This window comes from Colius striatus, chromosome 2, assembly GCF_028858725.1.
Source record: "Colius striatus isolate bColStr4 chromosome 2, bColStr4.1.hap1, whole genome shotgun sequence".
NCBI lineage: Eukaryota > Metazoa > Chordata > Aves > Coliiformes > Coliidae > Colius > Colius striatus.
In genome coordinates, this window is record NC_084760.1 from 62,989,241 (window position 1) to 63,013,856 (window position 24,616).

Sequence of the window (24,616 nt, forward strand, 5' to 3'; positions counted from 1 at the left end):
GGAACAGGCTGCCCAGAGGGGTTGTGGAGTCTCCTTCCTTGGAGGTTCAAGACCCGCCTGGACGTGCTCCTACGTGACCTGATGTAGGTGAACCGGCTTCTGCAGGGGGATTGGACTAGATGATCTCTAAAGGTCCCTTCCAATCCCTATCATTCTATGATTCTAGATGCAACCTGAGGCCATTTCCTCATGTCCTATCATTCATTACTGGAGAGAAGAAACTGACTTCCACCTCACTACAACTCCTTTCCATCACTCCGATATCCACCAGACCACCATACTTTGGGAACATCTTCAGACAGTGGTACATTATACACAAGCACGCTGCAAAGCAACAAGCCAGATCTGTCTATGAACCATGTCATGGATGGGAGATGGAGATGTCTTGTGGTGCTACCCTCCAGATTATAGTGAAACATTCGCTCAACCTGTTGGCTTCATGAACCAAAAAAAAAACCACTGTGAGAAACACTGCAGTATGTGGCACTCGCTCCTTCAGTAGAGATAATGAAATAGAAAATAATTTGATCAATTACAAAGAATTGAAACAACTGCTGCTCTAAATAACACGAAACTCATAGTTCTGCTACTGTCCAGAGCACACTTCAAGAGCTGGCATAGCCACTTGGTAGACATTGGTAACATAAGACTAAAGTCAAATAATCCTTCAGCCTTGGAGCAGAGCACCCAGCACAAGGTGGTAGGATTGATTTAAGGATCCTTACACCACTCAGAAACTCAGCTCTTCCTCCCCACTCATCTTCACATCTCCCTAGAAGGAAACAGTGATGTAGAGCACAGGGTTACGCAAGACTCCTCAAGGGTTAATGTTGTTTCCACCTGAATGCCTGTATGCTGGAAAACACACTTCATAAGGTGACCATGAAAACTTGAGGAAAAAGCCACTTCAGATAGGCTCTCAGGAAAGGTCAGTTAGACCACCTTGGCCCTGAGGACAGGGAAATAGGTGCCTTGGATTGCATGTTTGACATTCAACCATCTGCTCTACCACTCTAAGGTCCTGTCTGCTTTTCCAAAAGAAAGGGAGAGTTTGTTCTATTCAGTGCAATCCAAAAAATTAAAATAATGGCATCTACCACCACAACTGAATAACTACATAATTTTGTAAACATTTAAGTCACATTGCAACAGTACCACGATTCTGAAGGGTAGCTGAATATGCTCTTCTACTCCATCCACCAGAATAAGCTTTTATATAAATGCAGTAACGGAGCCTAGGTCAAATGTGTTCATGCCACTTATTTTAGTCAGTGACAACTTTAGATTTTGATAAGTTACATAAAGCCACCTCAGCTCTCAGTAACAGCTATATTGTGCCTAACAAATATTCCAGGTGCTTCATTTTTTAATTCAGGTTACTAGAAAACATTGCTTTTTAAAATTCAGGTGGCACCCAAGCACATGTATGTCTAAAGAAGGACAAATAATTTTACCTCAGTTATGAAAAAAATTTTATGCAAGATCCCACCATTGATATTTGAAAGTAGCTTCATAAAGGAGGAGCACTGTATTTTCCCTTGATTTCAAAAGGGTAAAAGTCTAATTCACAGGTCCAAAAATATAAAAAAATCTTCCCATACAGGATCTACTGTCGCATGCTACATCCACTTCCACAGTGTGATAAGCAGTAAACACTTCATACACCTATAATATACCAATTAAAATAAACCGCACAAAAAATTCCTTCTCCTCCACACACAACACTGTATCCTGTAAAGGTATGTAGAGCATGCAGAGATCACCAAGCCTTGATATCTCTCAAAACACTTTAGATATCATACATTTTAATACCTCTATCTTTAACTTTTAATTTTTAAATCAATTTAAGAATAAGCAGTGGTAAAAGCTTTTTTGATCCTTAAGTGGTGCTCAGAAGTTAGGTAACAGACAACTTCCTATCTATTTCACTAGATATTTTAGCTAGACCCATGCTGTCAAAAATGTGCTGAGCTATGAAAACTGTACCAGAATAAATAGGTTTGACCTTGCATTATCTTGAAATCTAGCCAGGATTTCATCTGGTTAGTATTAAATGCGTGAAACACCTACACAGAAAGGAATACCCCCCTTGAATGATTCCGATATATTTTATACACTCAATGTCTTTACAGGTGGTTTAAATGACTGCTGTCCTGTGTGTGAATTACTGTATGTTACCTTCAGTTTTGCACTGGGGGAGCAATGAATGCAATAACAAACCAAGTAATCAAGTTACTGTGTACTAGTAATGTCATATTCCAAACAAGGACAGGATTGGAAAACTTTCAAACAGGTGTATTTTATTGGTCTGAACTACAGCCACTAGTTTAGACCTCAGGACCACACAGTTAGGTTAGAGGGAACGAGTAGAAGTTCTCTACATTTAAAGGTAGGATCAAATATACATAAACAATTTTTAAGCAGTGTTTTCCTGATCTGTCCTTAAAAACCTCCAATGATTTCCTAGCCACCAAAATTCATTTCAGCACTTCAGTATCTTTACTGTGAGGGAGCTACTCCTTTACCAACCTAAGTATTTCTCCACTGCCATGTACGTCCACTATCTCATCTCTAACTTACCGCAAAGAAAACATTAGTTTTGCTTTTGCTCTACTCCTTTCCAGTTTGCACAAACACGTTCTGGAGAAAATGGGGAATCATCCCAATGTTTCCTACACAAGACTATGGTATCTCTTGTATTCAATGTATTCAACATTGTTTGTTCCACACCACTCAGGCAGCATGTCAGGTCACACACAGCCACTCTACTGCCTCGCGCTTTACCTCAACTAAAAAGATGTCAAAATGCAAGCTTCATCATGAATCCAAGAAACGCAGAAGTAAAGCTCCCATGACAGCCCAGTGACGCGCCTCACAAAGTTACTTTTCCTCAAGGTCTTCTATGCTATAACCACACAGCACTTAATTTACTTCCTACCCATTAAGCAGCTTTGAAAAATTCAGTCTTTCCTGAAGTAGCAGGTGGAAAAGCAGTTCAGTAGTTTTGACAATTAGGTCATAATTTCACCAACACTTTTATACTGAATGAAACTCATCTCTAGCTACATAACTTTTAACCTAATCCTCCAAATGTGTTCAGATGCACTTGCATCTTCATGATTTCACAACGCTGGCTGAAGCAACAGCAGCAGAGTAAAACTTCAGTCAGTGCCTCTTTTACCACTCAGACCCCTACAAGTGTCAATGAAACTACTGAAAATGGTATCAGATTCATGCTGTAGCTACTTAGGACAACTACAGGCCACGGGAATGAGTTATTTCAAAGCTTCTCTTACATGGTCCAGGGAAATAGCTTGAAGTGAGGAGAGGAAAAAAAAAAAAACCAAACCAAACCCCAAAAAAAACAACCAAACACCAACAGAGTTTTGTTGACTACATCAGCAGCTTGGGATCTGGTGAAGGCATCACAGCTTCTCTCTCTCAGTTACTACCCTGAAAGCATGAAATGGAAATCAGGTTCCTTACCAAGAAGTCCTGCATCATGTGCACAAGCCAGTTTATTTAACACAAATAGCTAACTGGTAAGCTGAAGTAGCACTGAGCAGCTTTTGTTTTATAAAAAGTAGTAGCTCTGAAGAAAAATCCCAGCAGACAGAAATATCTTCAGATGTGCAAGCTATGGGAAGCAGTGCATATTACCTACTTTTACACAAATACATTATTTATCGAAACATTATATGAAACTGCAGTAGATACATTTCTGATAAAACACAAGAAAACCAGAGCAATATTTTAGTCTGTGCTCTTTTCTTTAATAATAGTCCCAGAGAACAGAAAAAATGGATAAACAACTGAAGTTTACGAAAACCTCACCAAAAGCAGAATTATTTTTAATCTAAAGCAGGCAAATATTTTTTCTTTTGTAAAGAACTGGTAAGTGTGCCTGCAATGGAACACTAAACACTTTGAGCCTAAAGGGCTGCACAAATGCATTAATCCAACAATAAGTATAGAGGACACACAGACTATCTGGTGAGCCATGCGTGAGCTAATAACATTGGCTGTCAAGACTCCTCTATTAAATGACAACAAAAGGCATTTACTAAGAGATGGTAAAAATCAATTAACTGGAGAAATGGCAAGAGAAATAAAATACAGCAGCCAAACACTTCTCTATTCATCCATATAAAATGAAGTTTTCTTCACATTTAAAAAGCAGAAATGTCATGTTAAACAAAAATCACAATGTTATTTTAAATCAAGTTAAGTCTGCAAGCACCTGCAGTTCCTGCTGAAACAAAAAGAGACTTGAAATGAGTTGGCTCTTTGCAAGGTAACCCTCTTTGTTAAATAGCCAATGTAACAAAAAACCTACATTAATCTACACTTCCAGAACACGGACATTAAGCTGTAATTTTAAATTTTACTTCTGGCCCAGGCAAAGATTTCTACAGTCCTCCCGACTGGGTGTCTGCCTCTGTCCTCATGGCTGCAGTACCACCACATAATCCCTCTCACGCCAGACTGTATGAGTATATCCCCAATGAAGGTACTACTAACTGGTCTTTAAAAATATGTTGCACCTTTCTGCAAGAGAGCACTTTCACTACTGAAAGCATCCTTGTGAGTGCCTCTCTTCCCTTCTCTGTCCTCAGCACCTTTTACAAACTCACCAACAGCCACATCCCTGGAAGCGACAACGTCCAACAAAAGAAACCACCAAAAGAAACACCTCTGATGTAGTTCTTACACTGAAGAATGTAAACGCAGTAACTCAGGACTTACTGAATTTGAATGTATCATTTTCGAAACAACCCAAAGACTAAATGGAAATGGGCAAAAGACACAAGGTTTTCCCTCTTTTTTCCATTCTAGAGTGTTCTGCCACATAACACATGTCCTTGTCTCTTGACAGCAAAAACATTTTTGCTCTATCCCTATATTTGAGTGGATAAATCCCACTGACATTCCCAACGTGCTCCAGGCAGGAAAACAAATAAGCTTCTTCCAAAGATGGCAATTCAGATACATTTGCAAAGACTGTGGCAAAAACTACTGTTGCTTTACGACACATCTGTGACAGCAGCAGCATCTTACCTCTCAGTACTGACTTGAGGTTCAGCTTGGCTTGTCGGTGCAAGTCCTCCACACAAGGTGGTCTAGAGGAGGGCAAGAAGACATTTTCCTGCTGGTGCCACGGAGCACTGTAGTGCACAGTCCATCTACTTTCTTCATCTAGGTTGGAAACAGCTGCAGACAGAGAGAAGAGAAGAAAACTGAATGTTAGTGTAGATAGCTTTATCATAAAACTCCAAAAGTAGGTTTGTTGCGCATCATCTTAAACCAAAAAAGACTGCCACTGTAGGCCCACCAAAACACTCTGTACAACCTCACTTTCTTGACGCTTAAAAACCCTGCTCTCATTTCTAAGTCAAAACTTATGTTATGTAGGAAACAACTTTTCCTTGTCCTGTGTTTTACTCACTGTTGTATTTACTCTCAACTTGCAACTGTTTTCCCCCCTCTAGCTCTTAATCTTCACAAATTACATCAGTTTCCCAGTCCCCGGACCCCACCAGGCACTGTGGCTAGCAGGGTAGCTTCCTCTTGGCTCAAAGGTGACCCTAGGAATATGACAGTCATCGTGAGAGATTACAACAGGCTCATGTGTACCGAGAAAACACCTGCTCACTCAAAGATTCCTAGAAATCCAATAGATTAGCCACTTAGGACAACAGCACTGAAGAGGGATTGCTCTGTCCACCTCTTTGTCAGACAATACACTTGTGAAAATAAAGTACAGACCTTGCTCAAGTTCAAAGTTCCCTACAGGTAGCCTAGTAATGAATCAGCCAAAGCACAGATTGCTAAGATTTGTTTACCATTTATGCTTCCCAAGAGACAGTCATTACCTTTTGTTTAAAGTTTATCATCAATAAAAACTTCCTCAGCTCAATGGCCTTATCCCTCCACCCTGTAATAACAAGAAAAGGGCAGCTGGGGGGCATATTTTATGATTCCCCCAGGTACCTTTTGGCCTTCAGCCAACATACTGCACATCCTTGCTTTTAGCTTTCCAAAGCAGAAAAGGCCACTACAGCTGTGCTGCCTCCCAAGCACATGTCTTATTGCACTGGCCTCACTGCCAGCTCTGTATCTCCCCTTTACCTTCCTTGCTTCTTGCATAGCCTGGGTTCTGCTCACTGCTCCGCTGTCTGTAGCATCACTTTGTGAAATTTGTCTGATGCCTCTGTGGTAGCAGAGGAGGTGTGTAAATCCAGTAGGAAAACAAAGGCAACAGCCTCCTGTCGTCTGAAGAATGACTCCCTAACATCATTGTGCATCTGTCAGGATCACTGCAGACTAAAGAAATAAGCTATGCCTTTCACTTCAAAACTGACCTACAGCCTAATACTCAATAGCTGTTTTGCCCTAAATGGATTTGGGATGGGCTAGGGGGAGGTTCTTAACTGCCTTGCCTCACTTTTTAAAGATTAATATAAATTACGTCTATTTAGATTGGTCTCTCTATCTCCTCAGTGTATTCATCCTGCATTCCCTCCTCTCTCTCAAACATCACAGATAAACTGTTCACTCTGTGTCTGCTTTTCCTGTCCTTGATAACTAGAGGTCAAACCTAAATCACGACAAAGTGACAAGTCACCACCTACCTGGTCACTGCATCAATCATCCTGTTATTACAGAAGTGATAGGTATAGTCAATGGCCTGACTGAAAAGCCCCCCTTGCCATCCCCTGGCTGAGCAGACAGGGAGGTGAGCAAGGCTGGGAGAAGAGGAAAAGCGGAACATCAGCCGTGCAGTCCACTGTCCGACTTCAGTCCCACCATACGACAATCGAAGGCTCACTAGATTACATTTGCCAACCACACTCTCTAGCACAATTTTTCTCTATTAGAGGAAGACTCGAGATTTTAAAAGGCATTCTGAAACCACTGCATCTTTAAACGTCAAAACTCGTCTCAGAACAAGCTTTACGGAGATACCTCAAAAGATACGGGTGCCTGGCTGAGGCTGGGCATTGCGGCCAGACACCTGCGTATGGCCACGACCCTGGTGTCGCCGAGCCGCTCGTTTCACACCGAGAAGGTTGGCTCCTTCAAAGCCACCGCGACAATGGTCTTCAACAGCAACTTTATCCCAAAGCACCCCGTAAAACTGACTCTCTGTACATTACAAAACACTCAACGAAGAAGGAAGCAAAGTAAATTAATTTCAGAGGCTTCAGGATAGGGGAAGCGAAGCCCAAGGGAACTGCACTTTCCCGGATGGCTCCCGAAAGGACAGCGAGCGCACACAACTACTTACTCTTTCTCTTGAAAAGTTTCACGAGAGATTTAAGCTTAGTGTTGATGAAAACCACCATTTTCAAATTGTTGGATTGCAACTGCGATCCTGGAGTTTAAATCCCAGAGAAAGGAGGAGTTGCAGAAAGGTGATTGCTTTCCAGACTGAGCCTGTCCAAACTCTGCACACCAAATTTCTCTTCGCCTGGCTTCTCCCCTCTGCCTTTCTGTCCTGAAATCACAACTTTAAATCTGTCTGGATATTCCTGGTGCACGAAACCACTTACAATTCTTTAGCCTTAATTTCTCCTCCTCACATTTAACCTTGCGGGCTGAAAACAGGAGAGAGGTAATAATAATTTAAGAAAAGTTGACTGTTATTCCCATTTGCAGAGGACCAAAAATCGTTCTCTCCTGCTCCCCACGCATCTACTAAGTTCTAATCATCCTTTCCTCCGCTCTTCAAGTTCGGCTACTGCAGAAAGCCTGAGTTTGCAGGTGATTTTCTCCTTCTCATCGCTCTGCCGGCGGAGCAGAGGGAGACGCCGGCATCTTCCTTCCCCACGCCACCCCCGCCGCGCCCTTTGCCCCCCCGCCCGGCTCTCGCGACGGGCGGCTCCCCCCACCCCGCCGGCGACCGCCCCCGGGCGCTGCCCCGCAGCCGCCTTCCAGTTGCAAATGAGCGCTGCATTTTCGTGCAAATCAGGATGCCCCGCTTTCCCACCACTCCCATCCTTTCCCCTCTCGCCCCCTTCCTCCCCCCTTTTTTATTCCTCCCCTTTCGCTCCCTACTTTATGAAGGACCCCAAAGCTGTGGCTGAGTTGGCTGCAACATGCAGCCTCACTCCTGCATATTGCCTGCCCTTCCAGATCCGCTGCTCCCCCCGCGGTCACTACCGCTGCCTGGGACATCAGACCACTAATCTCATATATTGAATTTCATTCAGCAACACTCCTAATTTATTCTTATTAGCGTCATCTCAGACCAGATACATGGAAAACAAAATCGAGTTATGTCTGGCTAATAGCAACCTGTTATTCATCAAATGAAACTTGTGCACAGAGATGGAATAGCCCAGCTTTTTTAGGTGTGCGTGATACTCTCATGCCTTAAAAAAGGTCCACAGCTGTCTTTCCTAGGAATGAACTGCAATTTTGCAGAAGTTAAAGAGAAAACGCTAAGCATCAAATCAATGTGCTCAGCTGGGCATGCCCTTCGCACAATGTTCAGGCTCAAGAAGCAAGCCCTCCCTCACAAAGCGAGCTTAGGAAACCCCCTCGAGTTAACAATGAAAAGGATTTTTTCTTCAGGAAAAGGAAAAATGCCAGCAGCAGGGGGCTCGGGCTGACCCCAAAGCTGCTGCAGGATCCGGCCTCTGGAGTGAGGCATGTAAAAGGCTCCACAGGAACCTCAAGTTTCCCCAAATGGCTGAGACTCAGCAACAGCACAGAACAGACTATAAGCGAGTCCATCATTCTCTGAACACACTACCGTAAGAATTTTATCAGTATTTCCCAAACTCAGAGATTTTACAATCAATTCAATACAGATTTGGCAATAAAATTGCCCTTAGCTGCAGGTCTCCAGCAGCTGTTGGTCCAAGAGACCTTTTGACTGGCTCGCCTCTGCCAAAGGGACAGAAGACCACTGTGCCATGGCAGCAACAGCAGGGAAGGTACCTCTGCTTTTGCATTAAATTCCATCAAGCACCTTACACAAAAAGTGACTCTGGCATCAAACTCTGATAACAAGATAACTATTTTGTGATGCAGGAGTTTTCTTGTTGTTGTTGTTATTTGTGGATTTTGTTTGTTTTTAAATCCCATGCACAATAATACTCCTGGAATTTGCCATCACCACCATCGTTAAAACCACTTTAAACACACACTGGACACACTCTGAAGGGGAGTGTAGAAGGACTCAATGTCTAACTCCAGCAACATTGCCATCCAAGAGCAAACCCAGAAGGTGGTAGCTCCTTTTTTAGCATGGAGGTGATCTTGTCTTGGATGTAGGAAGTGCCACCATTTAAGTGAGAAGGCGAGCTACTGTTTAGGTGAGAATGGGAGCTACTATGCATTTGCACAGGGGAAGGGGATAGTTTCAAGCTCCCGTGTAAAGGAGACTGGGCTACTGGAAGTAAGAGAGATTCTCCTCCAAGTCTTTATGGCACCTCATAGACACTTAGAAGCTCTGGGATACAAGACTTTGTTCTCTTTTCATGGTCATGCCCCTGTGTATCAGCATGATCTTGAGTACTCTGGATGGCTCACTTGAACCCTTCACATTTTCACTGCAAGGTGTGCCAGGTCTTTGTTTTTGGATCCTTGACCCACCCTGAAGCATTTCTCCTGCCTGAGAATAAACACTTGATTACTGTCCTCAAACCCTGATCTCCAGTATGGAGGCAGCTATTCAAATCCAGTAACAAACAATGCATAAGATGATGTCTGCCTTTCATCCTTTCCCAACTTTGCTTCCATTGTCCCTCAGGTCATGCTGATAAAGAGGTTCAAAAAACAAAAATGGCCATCATGAGGGGACAACCCAAAGGAAACACCACTTGGCTACAGCTCTGAATCTCTCTGAGTCTACATTAGATCAACAATAACAAAAAACGCTTCACCATTTCAGACAAATCCATTGGTTTTCATTAAATTCAGCATGTTGTCTCAATCTCAAATGTTTTTCCTGTCACAAGAAGCTGTCACCATGATAGGCTTTTGATGGCTGTTTTCTTGGAGCTGAAAGCATGAAATAAATGTGCTTCTCCACAGTCCGCCCTGAGGAGGAAAAGATGAAGCTGCTTGAGAAAATTTATATTGTAGTCACTGAGCAAACAGATAAAGGACTTTAGCCTCCAACGTTGCCAATCCAGCAGACAAAACCATAAACATCCCTCTCCCCTCAAACAACAAAAGCAAAAACCTACCTAAAACTACCTTGGAAAAAAAAAATCTTAAATCTTTTAAAGCCGGATAAACCCAACATGAACAGTAACACACTGTGTTATCAGTTGTTTAAAAGCAAATGGCCCAGAGACAGGTGGCAGACTGGTGAGGCCTTGTTCTGTGGTACACTTCCTACTTCACCTGGGACAAGTTAATATTAACTCACTGCTTCAGTTCCTACATCCTTACAAGTAGGAATCACACTCACTTTCGATTGCACAAGGATACAACAAATACACTTCATATTAGATGGGATTGTTAACTTGAGTTAAAAAGTTTGGCCCAGAAGAAACTCCTTCCTAACAAGTCAGAGACTGAAACAAATAAAATGAGCGCCACAGAATGCAGTGACAGACAGCATGCTTGAAATCATTAATGTGTAACACACTCATTAGCAAAACTGTGTCCATTTTTTTAAAGTTCACATTATAAGAGTTTTTAATCCCGAAGAGGTTAAAACTGATTTTCATTCCGAGTAGAAGTCATGTAGACCCAGAAGAGATGCAAACATGAGTGGCTGGTTGTGCATGGCATGCCTAAAACACTGCAGCCATTCCTTCAGTTCTCTCCCTGCATTCTCCCCCTTCTTTAGAAGGGCTTTCCAGATGACCTGCTCTGTGACAGCCATCTGGGACAGCCACCTCTCCACAGTCAAAGCAACATAAAACACTGGAGCCTGTGAAACAATCTGGAAATATTCAGCTTCCATAGAAATATTTCTAGACCCTGGGGGATGGGATGGAGGCTCTCCTGTCCAGCCTCCATTCCCAACCCAATGCCCTGAACCTTGCCACCAGTGAACAAGACCCATTAAAGAGGTTAAGCTTTATAAAAAGGCAGATGATGAAAAGGGTTGTAGTTGGGTCGTTCATAGCTACAGCTGGGGCAGATGCACAGCAGGAACACTAATGAATCAGTGAGAATCAACTGTTCTTCCCACTGCTGCTCATCAGCCTATGCACATGTGCAGTATGGAATTTAGGAAGTACCAAGTTAAATAAACCAAATAAAACACAACACTAGTTAAAGCAACCCATTCCTCCTCCCTCCCACAGATCATGACAAATTTTACCACTTATTTTCATGAAGGAAAGGTAAATATCTACCAAGTTAATGAAAGGAAAGATGCATCGAACTACTAACATGTAACTATCATCTTAAAACCTAAACTTTCAGTTGTAAGCCTTAGTGACTTTATTCAGACAACAGAAAAATCCTCCATTAAACAACTGTATAGCTTGATGACATTTTAAAAGGAAAGATAAAGTAAAACAATACAACTATGCTGGGAACTGCCCAGTGAGTGTCTGTTCAATAAGCAAAAGGGAAAGTAGAAACATTGGTAAGCAGATGTACTCAAAACAATTAAATCAATGCCTTTGCTTTTTATGGACACATCAGTTACTCGCTCGAAATAAGTTTCCACTCTGCCACGCTCCAGCAGCTCACATGGGGATGCTCTGGGAAGAAGCTGTTGGAGGGCAGTTGTTTCCAGCATGTCTGCAGGGATGGGTCCATGTGGGACATGCTCAGGATTGCTTCCTGCCACCCCAATCTGCCCCCTCTGAGCAGCCATGAGACTGACCATGAAGCATCACCTCCCCAGGCGGTGCAGACGCACCCAGATATGCCACGGTGAGCCTGAACCTGAGGACGGTTGTAAACTCCTTCCTGCAGGCCATAAGGCTCCCGCCTGGCTCAGACTAAGTCACCCTGCCTTGAAAGCAGCACCTTTACTCGGGAGGCAAGGCTTCTGTCATTAAGAAACATCAAGCACCTGAGATAATAAACATGGATTGCCTTGAGTGTTTTCAGACCTCAAGCTTTATGCCTGTCTAGCCACCTTTCTGGTGTTTAAATGGAGTCGAAGCCACCCCCACAGATCACAAATAATTTATGGTCAGAATGGGTTTCTTCCTCCCTTAGAACTAGTCCCGGCTCCCGGCATCTTTCACGAGAACAAAAGTGCTCCCTCCACAAAGGCAGTCCCAGGCGGCACCACATTCAGCTACCCTCCTGTCTCCAGCTCAGCTCGCTCACAATGGCCTCTTTCAGGGCAACCTCAGCCTTGGTGAAGTGCGATACTTCCCCGGCTACTGAGAAATTACAATTCATTAAACCTGGGATCAGGACGAAGAGGAGGAAGAGAATGCACGGGGGAGTGGGAACAAAGGAGAGAAAGTATTTTATCCCAAAGCCATTGCAACAAAAAGCCAAGAAGGACCCTTGCCCCAGCGAACTGGCAGGGGAGATGGGCGCTGAGCCTGTCTCCGCACAGGCAATTACGGAGCAGGTATTGCTTTAAAGAGGGTACCCCGGCAGTGCCCTCCTTTATTCGTGCTCAGAAGGGGTTATGGCTGCAGGCTCTGGGAAAGGGGCTGCCTGGCGGGGGCAGGGGGAAGAGGGTGGAAGATGAGAAGAAGCAGCACAACCTAAGCCGGAGAGGACAGAAAAGCAGCAGACTGATTGATCTGATGATCCTATTTAGGTCACAGCACAATAAAGCTAATTCATTCCTTTGACAATTCAAAACATCTTTCCACAGGATCCTCTGTCATGCAAACACAGCAGCAGAGAGAAAAGGGAGCATTTGGGCAGGGCTGCCTGCAGACAAAGCAGCAGTTTCTTTTGGTTGGAGTATCTCCCCACACACTGTAACTGCAGGCAGGAGAAGAGAAAACATTTACTGAATGTGCGACATTGTTTAGTCCTTTGTTTTAAATTGCAGAGCACAATCCTTTTTCCTTTGGCCATTCCTCATCCCAGCTAACGCAAATTTATTTACATCAGCTCCCAGAAGAGTATTTTTCAGTCTCCCTAGGAAGAGCCTTTTAAAATGTCACTAGGAAATATTTTCAATTTAAATTCTAAATGCATTTCAATGTTCAAATGCTATGAATATCCTAAAGAACCAATCAAAAATGGCTGCAAGTACATTAATCTGCAAAATCTCGACTTAAATTTGCCCTAATAATGCAGCATAGAGAAGATGCTTCTCTTCTGAATTGGCGGTGTAAAAAATACTAGGCAGAGAAGTTTGCCTAAGTTTTCTCACTGATTCATCCTGCAGGACCTGCAGAGAAACCAACAAAACCAGAGTGCAAACCTGCCATTTCTGAACTTCTGTCCAGAACTGTCTCCCTGTTCAGCCTGTAATTCCATCTTTGGCAGCTGTGCACTTGTGGATCCCCAGTAATATCCAATGGAATTCTTCAACTAATCTCAGTCTGCATTCTCCTCACGGGCATCCTGAAGGGGACACGCTCCCCACTCATTTCACTTATTTCAAGGTCAAAGAAAGAATTCTTATAGCCTATCTCTGTCTCCCCACCCAACATTGCTCTTTGGCATACTTTTATTTATATATGGATTATCCTGCTATAAAGAGTGGACAAATTCTTATTCTTTTTTTTTTCCCCTCCTGACTCTTAATATTTAAACTCAGAGTTGAGTCATATTTAATCTCTCTTAAAATTAGGCCAGTACTTCTAGTTTCCTAAATCTATAAATGAAAAAGATTAAGCTCATTGGAAAGTATCAACCTTCACGCAATCATAGGACTGATTATGTAAAAAAAAAAATCAAGCACCACCCACTCACACAGCAACCTGAAAAAAAAATTGGGTTCTTAGTTAGAAACTTACAAAAACCTTCACCTGAAAATGTTATCTGCCCAACACAATAGTAAAATGATAAGTAAAACCTAAGGTTCACAAATAATAAATAGATTTTAGCAGTTGTGACATATGGCATTGTCCCTGAAGCCCTAAGATTTTTGACATAATGTCTCAATCTGCTCTGAAAAACAGTATGCTTCAGACTGAAGGCATTGAGTCCATGTAATAGTTACGTAATAATTATGTTGCTGCAGGATTCAGTAACCTGTTCTAAGTTCCTAAGGAAATAACTGAACCAACATCTGGACCATGGTATCTCCAGAACATGTCTTTGGCTGGCCTCAGACACAATCAAATACCAATGCATTTTGAAAATGAAAGAATTTAAAATATTACTTGTGTGGTCACCATCTTCTTATAATAGAAGTTCTCAATAAAGCCTAAATTTGACTTGTTGATTGGTTCAACTTTCCAAAGTTACCAGGTGGATACCAACTTAAAATTTTATTACCACCTATTTGATTAAAAGGATCAGAGACACAAACATCCTTGTTATTAATCATAGGCAATCCAGCAGCCCAAAAGTGAACAACCTTGGTCAACATTAACAACTGAATAGTTGGGTTTCTTTGGATTGTTATCAAAACCCATCTAGCAGTTTAAATGATGCCACTGTGACAAGGTGCCTTGACTCCAAACATCTTCGGAAAGCACTAGTGAACACATCAACTACCATGATTTTTAATATCATGGCAATAGTTTCAACAAGTAAGTATGTGGGGGGCACATCAAGAAAACAACAGGCATCACCATCTGCTTCATCAGGTTATGTACAAAAGATTTTAAAAAATTAGATTCTCTCCCCTCCCACTTTTAGTCTGCCACTTCTGCCTCTGTTTCCTGACAGAAAGGAAAAGGAGTGGATCCTTACATTTTTCTACAGGATCTCTACTGCAGATACCTACAATCTTTCATAATTCAGAAAAACTGGTTATTCCTTGCTATGGCTGGAGAAATTCAGAAAACTGAACAAACAGCAAAGTTGTGACATGACCATTTAAAATGAAACAACATTCTTCATTGCAAAAATGTCTCTCCCTGTATCCTTAGTTTCCCCACTTAGCACAAGATATAGACTGCAGAAAAGTTTTCATTTTATTGGAGAAGTTGAATGAGTTAGAGGAAAACTGTGTTAAATGTGATGCAGCGATGCTAGTTTTAAAAATGTTTCTTCCAAGTACTTTGACAATTTGTGTATGAAAACCATTCAAAGTGTGCAGTTATGACACCATCATCTGCACTTCAGCTCTGAAAAGATCAAGTGCTCTGTAAGGTGCCATCATGTCTTCAGAGTAATTTGCTTCCAGTGGTGAGTTTAACTTGAAGTCAACTGCAATGCCAGCATGTGTTTCCAATTCAGATCCAAACCACTTACACTAAAATGACCAATATATTTTTGAAAGAGCTTCTAAACACAGTTTTTTAACAATAGGAGATACAGTAAGACTCGGAGATTTCCAACACTTGATCAGAGATCAGAGACACAATACAAACCAGTAAAGAGACAACTATGCAGAGCCTAAAAATAATTTCATAGAATAATTTTAGTTGTAAAGTACCTTTAAGATCACCAGGTTCAGCCACTACCCTTATCTATGCATCTTCTAAATATCTCCAGGGCTGGGGATTCCACCACCTCCCTGGGCAGTCTTGTGCCAGTGTCAAACAATCCTCTCTTGTGGAAATGTTCTTCCTAGTCTCCAATCTAAACTTCCTCTGATGTAACTTGAGGCCATTTCCTCTCATCCTGTCACTTGTTACTTGGGAGAAGAAACCAATCCCCACCTCACTACAGCCTCCTTTCAGGTAGTTGTTGAGAGTGATCATGTCTCCCCTTAGTCTTCTTATCTCCAGACTCAACAACTCTGGTTCCCTCAGCTGCTCCTCACAAGACTTGTGCTACAGACCCTTCACCAGCTTTGTTTCCCATCTCTGGACACACTACAGCATCTCAATGTCCTTCTTGTCCTTCTTGAGAGGCCCAGAGTTGAACACAGTACTTGAGGTGTGGCTTCACCAGTGTCAAATGCAGGGGGACAATCACTTCCTTGCTCCTGCTCGGTCACACTATTTCTGGTACAAGCCAGGATGCCATTGGCCTTCTTGGCAGCCTGGGCACACTGTTGGTTCCTGTTCAGCTGCTGTCGATCAACATCTCCAGGTCCTTTTCCTCTGTGCAGCTTTCCAGCCACTCTACCCCAAGCCTGTAGCGTTTCATGGGGTTGTTGTGGCCCAAGTACAGGACCCCGTACTTGGCTTTGCTGAGCCTCACACAATTGGCCTTAGCCCATTGCTCCAGGCTGTCCAGGTCCTCCTGAAAAGCCTTCCTGCCCTCAAGCATGTCTATGTACTCACCCCGCCTTCTGTGCAGAAATATCATGTGTTTTCCATTCCAGACAATAAACTTGCAAAAATGAAGTGTCCTGCTCAGGTTGGCCATTCCTGAAAATTCCCAGTAGCTGTTATTAAGACAACAGTAAAAACAATTGAAAAAAAGCATCAATAGCTAACTACTACTATTGTGTCACCTCAAGGTAGTTAACAAAACTACCGTGTATCCCAGCAGCTGCATTTTTAACCTATGCACAACCATCTAAATACAACTTTGGGTAACATTTATCCAGAGAACTGTTCATTACTGACAGCTTGTGCTATTACAGAATTGCAATGAGCAGCACTTTACATGGAAAGTTATTGAGAAAAGAGGAGGAGTCTGTTTTAAAACTAGTCTAGAAGAGTCAGAGGAGAAACTTCCCACTGGGACCAGGGCAGGGCTGATGCCTGGAGCAGAAGATCCAATTCGAATGTAAAGAAGGAGGTGTGAGATAAGTAACATGGTCAATGTGAATAAATTTACACCCTCAAGAAAACCAGTCAATAAAACTGCAGCTGTATTTTCCCAAAATTACTCTGAAAGTACATAGTATGCATGAAAAAGCTTGTACTTTTCCCTATCTTTATGGATAATGATACAAGCAGTTTTAGACTCTAGAACCCTTTAAGGATGCTGCAGTGCAGCACTAAACAAATTCTAATGCTAGCTCACCTAAGTGAGACAGAAGTCTCATCTAACTGGATCCCTGCTTTGTCACCATGCCAAGAAAATTCTAACCTGCTGCACACCAAAACTCAATTTACATTTTTGTTTTTCAACCATGGCTCATTTGAAGAACATAGTTGAAACTACAGTCACTAAAAGTATCTGACATGTCACAATATCTACTATTCTGTATATAGCATACACTGCTCCAGGAATGAAGAAATTCAAATACTGTGCTCATATAGGCTTTGAAAATAATTATTTTTGTATCAGGGCAATTAGCATGCTGCTCCTCTTTGGATTAAATAAACCTGACAGGACAAGGCTAGCATCACACACAGGAAAAGCTCAGGCTCACCTTCAGCTACTGGACATAAAAGGCCATCTTTTTCTCTGATGCTATTAATTATTTAACCTAACGTTGCTACCACCATCTGCTTAGGGACCTGCTCGCATCTGTCAAACATCAGCCTACTGTCCCTGATCTAGCCATGCCATCATGCTTGTGGCAAATGTCTGACAAACAAAAGGAGGGCCAGGATAATTAAAAGTTGATGCTGAGAACAAGAACGAGGGATCGTTCAGTTAGAAGAGGTGTCAAACGTGCTTTGAAGATGTTACCCAGCTACAAGTTTAATTAATACTCCCTGGAACAGATCCTGAAATGGCAGAGAAATGGTTTTATAAATCTCTCTCGATGCTTTTGGGCAAAAACAAATATGCTCCACAGTCTTTGTGTGTAAAATTTCACTGTTTTTAAACTCCTTGGCAAAGGATCCAAAGTATAGCAGACAAAAAAAATGACAGCACAGAAGGAGAAAAAGTTCTTCTAAAGTAATCATGGCTTAAATCAGAAACCAGATAGAAGGGGGAATGTGACCTTCAGGATGAGCAGCACATGGCCACTGACCCCTTGCAGAGTGGGTAGCTGAGAACACTCACAGAAGTGTCACAGTCGCGTAACTTGCCTTTCAACCACAAGCTCTCTTCTTCAGAAGTCTACTAGTCTCCAGCGACATCAGTTCAGGCTGAGCCAATGGGGACAACTCCTTGCTGGTAACTTGGATGGTTGCCAATATCCTGAAAACCAATTTCCAAACAAAAGCCAGGAGCTGCAGCCTAAGAGTCATAAGCAATGCTATGGGGAATTCAGCCTTTAAATTAGTAATAGTCAGGCCACAGCCAGCCTGCCTACCTGCCAGTGCACCAAAGACGTGGGGAGGCTGATTAAGTACCCTTCTGTTGTGACTGGAGAAGAGGCATCGTGGGGTTTCACATTTAATTCTCTTCTGATGACTCCAGGTCAAAACTGGTCAGTTCGCAAGTCAGGTGCCGTTTTTGTAACTGCTGTAATGGCAGGTGCTGCTTGCAATCCAAAATTCAAGCTGATCATGCATCATCCCCATAATCTAGATCCTACTGTAGTGTATTACAGCATCAATGAAGATGTAATTGCGATGAGCCACTTTTCTGATCACTTTTCTGATTATAAAAAAAAAAAAATAACAGGAAAACAAGCCTTCTGCCCCATTTTCTATTTCGGTGTAAGAATGTCACCATTACTGTTTGGTTTACACCACACATCCTTAAAATAGATCCGATCCAGTCTACTTTCAAATGCCTTTTTGCAGTTTCTTAATAGTGAAGTGCTTGTGTGTCCTTTTGTGTTTTTCAATACAGTTTGAAAAATGGTTTGAGGGGTTTTTTGGGGGGAACAATATGTTAATTAAAAAAACAGTCGTGACCTCTCTGCCTCTCCCCCTTTTTTTCTTTAAATAACCAATCTCTCCCAATCCCAGCTCTACTAAGACACTTAGGAAATGCAAGCAAAATGCCATCTGTTGGCAATGAGGTGGGACTAAGCCTCTAATGTTTAAGTACTCACTTTAGAAAACCCAAGAAGGCAGACTTAATCAAGATTGAGTTCTCTAAATCACTGTATATTCCAGGTCCAGTCCTGTTCTTCCATTCACATAATTACACATAGTTCTATTTGATTTGCCATTAATTCATTGCTTCCTTTCCAAGAAAGCAAGAGCTGCCCTTGTCTCTTTTCCTCCTACCAAACCTGCTGCCTCTTCACCTTAAAAATTCCAGCATTTGACTTTGCTCACTTCCTGAAGCGGCTAGAAAGGAACTAAATACTCCAGGCAGACCTCAGGTGGGTTTTTTGTCTCGTTTCAGGAAGCTTCCTTTGTACATGATACCATTTGTCCCTGCTGCGGGTACCTCCCTGCAGGCCAGCAGCTGCCCTAAGGCAGGAGACAGCCAACCCACAGCCCTGTCAAAGGAGCTGCTCTGTAGACCGTGATAATGTCAGTCTAGGGGGTGACAAGAGAGAAGCCCCTGCATGTGTACTCCCAATCTGCAGCTGCTGCCCGACAGAACTGCTGAGAGTGGCTGCTGCCTTCACACAGCACAACAATAACAATTTTTTAAACAAAGTTAAGAGCAGCCTTCCAAAGTCTCACTTTCCGGAAAAGCATCATTCAGCATCCTCCATGGTAATCTGATTCCAGGTACATGCAGCAGACAGTCCACTACACCATTTGCTTTTTGCTGTAGGTGTTTCACATCAAGTTAACCACCGGTGTCAAGACTTTTATTATTCAATCTAAGAAACCCAGTTCTGTTCAAGACTTACAGCTGTTATCTAAAAAGACTAGATACTTGCAGAAAAATGGCACAAGGTATAAAAATCAGCAAGTTTTTTTACTCTTTTTGACTCCTCCAGCCTTGCTCCCCCAAGAAGTGATTCCAAGCAGCAGGGGCATCCACGGGCAGAGCAGGCAGACAAAGGTAGATAAATGGCCACGTGTCAGGAAGGCTGCCTTCTGCAAATTACCAGATTCAGTACCAACTTGCACAGGAGTACTTTCACAGATATGCAGTCACCATGCCAGGCACAATCCTTTCTACTCAAATCCCTCTTACTTACATAAAATAATTTAGCATGAGGGGAAAAAATGAAAACAGATTCCTTCTAAAAAGGAGACTGCCATCAGCAAGCTCCAGGCACCCTATTATTGTGAGATTTGTCCTCTGAAGATAACCACTCTGCCAGTTCATTTTCTCTTTTCCACCACTAAGTAGCCTTCACTCCACTCCACTGTCTCCCATATGGTTAACACGAATGTGGCAATTAATATGCAATTAATAAAATGGTGCGAGATCAACTGCTTTTGTTCACAGCAGCAGCTGGTCTGCATGTTAGAGTGTAATTAGACAAATTAAGATGTACTGCTTTTGTTTGTGGATGAACTGACAGCATCGCTCATGTTTAAGTGTCACTAAGCCTATTGGCATTTGGGATTATTTGAAACTTCTTTTTTTTTTAATAACATGACGAAGTATCAATAAACCAGATTTATATGTTGCCAGCTCCAATGCCAGTGAAGTGAAAGTTTGCTTTACCTCCATGACGTTTCCACAAGCCAATTGAGAGTTAAGGAGAGAAGTGATATAGTTCAGAGAATGAGCAGGCTTTTAAGTATCACAGCCTATAGTATGGAGTGAGTGGCTCTGGACAGGGGACAAAAGCAGACCTGATCTGTAACTTAGTCCAAGCAGAGGTTTGAACATCTTGAGGATCAAGCAGTATGCTTATTTTTCACTAATTTAATAGAGGGCTACAAATCTGTTGTAGTCTATCAGACTTTTAATACCGTTTCCTTTAAAAGGCATTAGTTTGGTCTATGCAGGAGCTATATGGAAGAAGAGTGGTTTCAGACAGCTGAGAAACAAGAAGCCAAGAACAGGAGCAAAACCCTGATATACAATAAGAAACATGGCATAGTAAACTGGATTTTGATCATGTTGCCACAATTCATTTCTGACAGCTAGTGTGACTCCATTAGCCAGGCTGACGGAGGAACCCCTTAAAACGTTTGTGTCCTTTCTGTGGAGTTGCATGTTCTCCTCACCGTGTTTCAGCTTTAACCTCATACAAGTCTGATTTTCTTACAGCATTCAAAATCATTTTTTTACTTTACTGCACTAGATTTAGCAACTCTGAAAAAATACTGTACCCATCATCCCTAAACCGCAGGAGTTTTAATCAAATTAAGCACTGAAGACCATATTCAGTTGACCACTAACCACCATCCTCATACACAGGCTTTACAGTCTCACCTGTTTCACATGTGAATTTGTACTTACATTGTTCCACCTCCTTAATTACAGCAGTTGCTCACCACTCCAGTTGCCAGAAACACTACACAAAAGATGTCTGTGAAATCTATTTTTTTCAGACTCTTTCATATACACTTGAGTGATATTAATGAGCTCCATACCAAAACCCTCCCCACCTCTTCCTTGTGTGCCCAAGTGCCACATGTGGCTTCCTGTCTGCTTGCATGGAGAGGAATGCATGAAACATCCACTACCAGCATCTCTTCCCAATGACAAGCATAAGTTTGCACCTAGCAGTGAGCAGCCACGCTAGAAAAGTTTTCTTCTGACAAGGCAACACAACAAAGCCTTCATCTTACATGTTACTGATTCACTGAAGTTGTTAACAACATCCCAACATTAATCTTTTTACCCAGCATTTTCCAAGTTGTTCTTTATCCATTCCTTCCCTCACAATGCTCTCCTCTCTGACTCTCAAAAAGGCTTATGAACTGTATATGAGGTGCAATAGCTCCAAATACCAAGAGCTGGACCTCTATGGTCTGGCCTGAAAAGAACAGGTAGAGATACTTGTTTGCTGTGGCACATGCAAGGAATGTGGAGCAGGATAAGCCAAAAACACAAGACACGTACAGAAATGCCCCCCAGAAGAGTGTTATTTATTCAAGATCTGAAGTAAGAACACAGAAACATGCAATAAAAATAATATTCAAGTTACTTTTTCTTTTGAAAACAACTCAGTTCCTGGTTTTATCTGATGCAATCCGAAACGTCAGCTGTTGTGGTACAAGCTGCATGCCACAGAAGAAACTAGGAGCAAGGATGGCCAGTCACTTGCATGAGGCTCTGTAAGTAGCTGTCCCAGCTATTCACCGCAATAGACTGAGCCCTTCTGTCACTTAGGGCATGAAAGGCCACAATGGCTTGCTCAGTGCTCTGCACAGCCCAGGATCTGCAGAGAGGGATAGCGATTCAGTCTTTGTTTCACGCTGCTAAATGAGAAAGCAAAGAATGACTCCTCCCAAGTTGAAAGCATTCTGGATTTTTTTCAATATAACATCCATTAATTGAGAAATTTAAATCTCATTGCTATGGGGAAAAAAGATCATAGCAAATAGTGAATAATAAATACCCAGCTGGGTTCAGAGTATCCTATTCATTTATAAATAGGTTTAGTTATTATTGTTTCAAATTTTATATGTTTTCCACAAAACACTAACATATAGCTGATGTCCCTGCTCACAGCAGGGGGTGGACTAAATGACCTGTAAAGGTCTCCTCCTACCCAAAACTATTCTGTGATTCTATGAAAACACACAGAAAGGTCTCAGCTCTACAGATAAGACAGAGCTGTTGTCCTTAGAAAGAGTAATGAATGAAAAAGAAAGCATTCTTTCATGAGCTAGCAGGCAACAAAACACTGAGAAAAAAGTCCAAATAACTGAAACTCCTGATTAACAAACATTAAAAGTAGCCTGATACTGACGCTGGCTCACTCCCACATCTGTAAAAAGAGAAAAAAAACCCTCCTAATTCCTTACCAAAACTTTACTGCCACAAAAAGCCAACAGACACCGCAATTTAGCTAGGCTACTAGTTATAGGTTAATAAACCTATCACATCTTTAAACTCAGAAAATTTTAAAAAGTAAGTTTGAAAAAGTAAGAAGTGGCAATTTGAAAAGAAGTGGCAACGAGCACCACAAGAGAGAGGCAGTACTCTAACCCAAAGAAAGTGTCTGCCTCAGTACTCTGAAATACCTTCGTAGATATTTAAACAAAACCAAACCAAGCCCTTCACATTTCTGCCAAACCTGGTCAGTGGATAGTCTCAGCTTAACTTTGCTGCAGGAAAACCAGCTACCAAACACTCAGCACCACTAGAGTTTATCTTAAATCAAGAATGAGTATGTGATGGTGATAGACTCTCCACCACTGTAATACCATTTTTCTTGCCAGTAGACAGGCTGTTAAAGGATATCTAGCTGCACTCCAGTGCAGTCCTACGTTGTCTATTTACAGTCAATCTGTCAGCAAAGAATGGCAGAGGAACAGCATCACAGATGCTGAAACGATGCTGAGATGGTAATGCAGAACCTTTACTTCACAGTATCACTAATTTAACAGATTTATGGGGACAATTGCTACAGCTTAAAAAACTCCAAATCCTAGCGTGCTCACTGGATTGCCGCAGCTGACGGTTTCTGACATATTCTGACAATTGAGTATTTTGTAGCAGAGATGCTGTAAGGTGAGCAGGAATGCTGGGGTCTCCTGCTGCACAGCATCAAGATTCCAGCAGAGAGGACGCTTCCCCAGCCTGCAAGAAAGTTCAATAATTTGACTGTGTTATGTTTTCAAACAACCCTAACACTAGCTGGGGCATTTTCTACAAAGTACATCAGCGCTGTGAAACCTCTGGAAGCACAGTTCTCATGACGCTCGATAAGGACCCTAAAGGGAGGCCTTTATCGACAGAGATAAGGCTCAGCCAATAATCCCCTGCTGTGCTCCACAGTTATCACTTGACCTGGTCCCAGCAAGCACTTCCACTTGTAAACACTTTTGTTCCCTAAAATAAATATTAACAGAGTTTAAAAGCTATGCAGACTCCCTATCTCAAAAAGAAACAGTACCTGTCCCACAAATAACACTTCTAACTGATGGCTTAATTACATTACCATTCTTTTCTTTCTGTTGACAGGGAACAGGGAAGAAGGAAAGGGAAAGGGAGCCAATGAGGCAGAGCTGATGTCCCACATGTACATACTTGTACCATGGTGGGACACAACCACTGAAAGAAGCACAAGTAGTTTTCCTGGGAAAGCCAACTGATTTTGCCATTCACCATTTCAAGAAGGCAATGTTAAATACTGAAATGACAACAGTCTGTAATTTAAGAAAAAATAAAACGCATAGGGTCATACCAGACATCAGTGAAACTAAAACATAAGGAACCAAGAATAACATTGGTCTGAAACATGCAGAAATTTATTGTCAGGGACCAGAAATTACCTTAAAAACCTCTAGTAGATCACAAGTCCAACAATTCAATTGCTTATATCATAAACGACCCTGGACTTCAGGAGAGCTGACTTTGGCCTCTTCAAAGACCTGGTTGAAGGAATCTCCTGGGCTAGGACTCCATAAGGTAGAGGTACCCAAAAAAAGCTGGTTAATTTGCAAGTACTACTTCCTCCAAGCTGAAGATCAGTGTAAAAAAAATGAGTAAAGTAGGTAAGAGGCCTGGCACGGATGAACAAGGAGCTTCTGGAATAACTCAAATGGAAGAAGGAAGTCTACAGAATGTGGAAAATGGGCTTGGTCACTTGGGAAGAGTACAGAAATGTTGTCAGAGTATGCAGGGACAAAACAAGGAAGGCTAAAGCCCTCTTGGAATTAAACCTGGCAGAGAATGTAAAGGAAAACAAGGAGAGCTTCTTCAAGTACATCAGCAGCTAAAAGAAGACTGGGGAGAAGTGTGAGCCCGCTGCTGAACAAGGAGGATGCCCTGGTGACAGAGGACACAGACACAGCAGAGCTACTGAATG

The 24,616-nt window shown here is 42.2% G+C and overlaps 1 protein-coding gene across 2 annotated transcripts in view; it reads right to left on the reverse strand.

The window, feature by feature from the left end:
• The window catches only part of NHSL1 (NHS like 1), a 108,741-nt gene that overhangs the window by 47,337 nt on the left and 36,788 nt on the right, over positions 1 to 24,616 (reverse strand). For both annotated transcript variants that reach the window (XM_061989722.1, XM_061989723.1), the window contains exon 2: positions 5,059 to 5,211. In XM_061989722.1, coding sequence (XP_061845706.1) covers positions 5,059 to 5,211 — 153 coding nt within the window. The remainder of the gene's footprint in view (positions 1 to 5,058; positions 5,212 to 24,616) is intronic.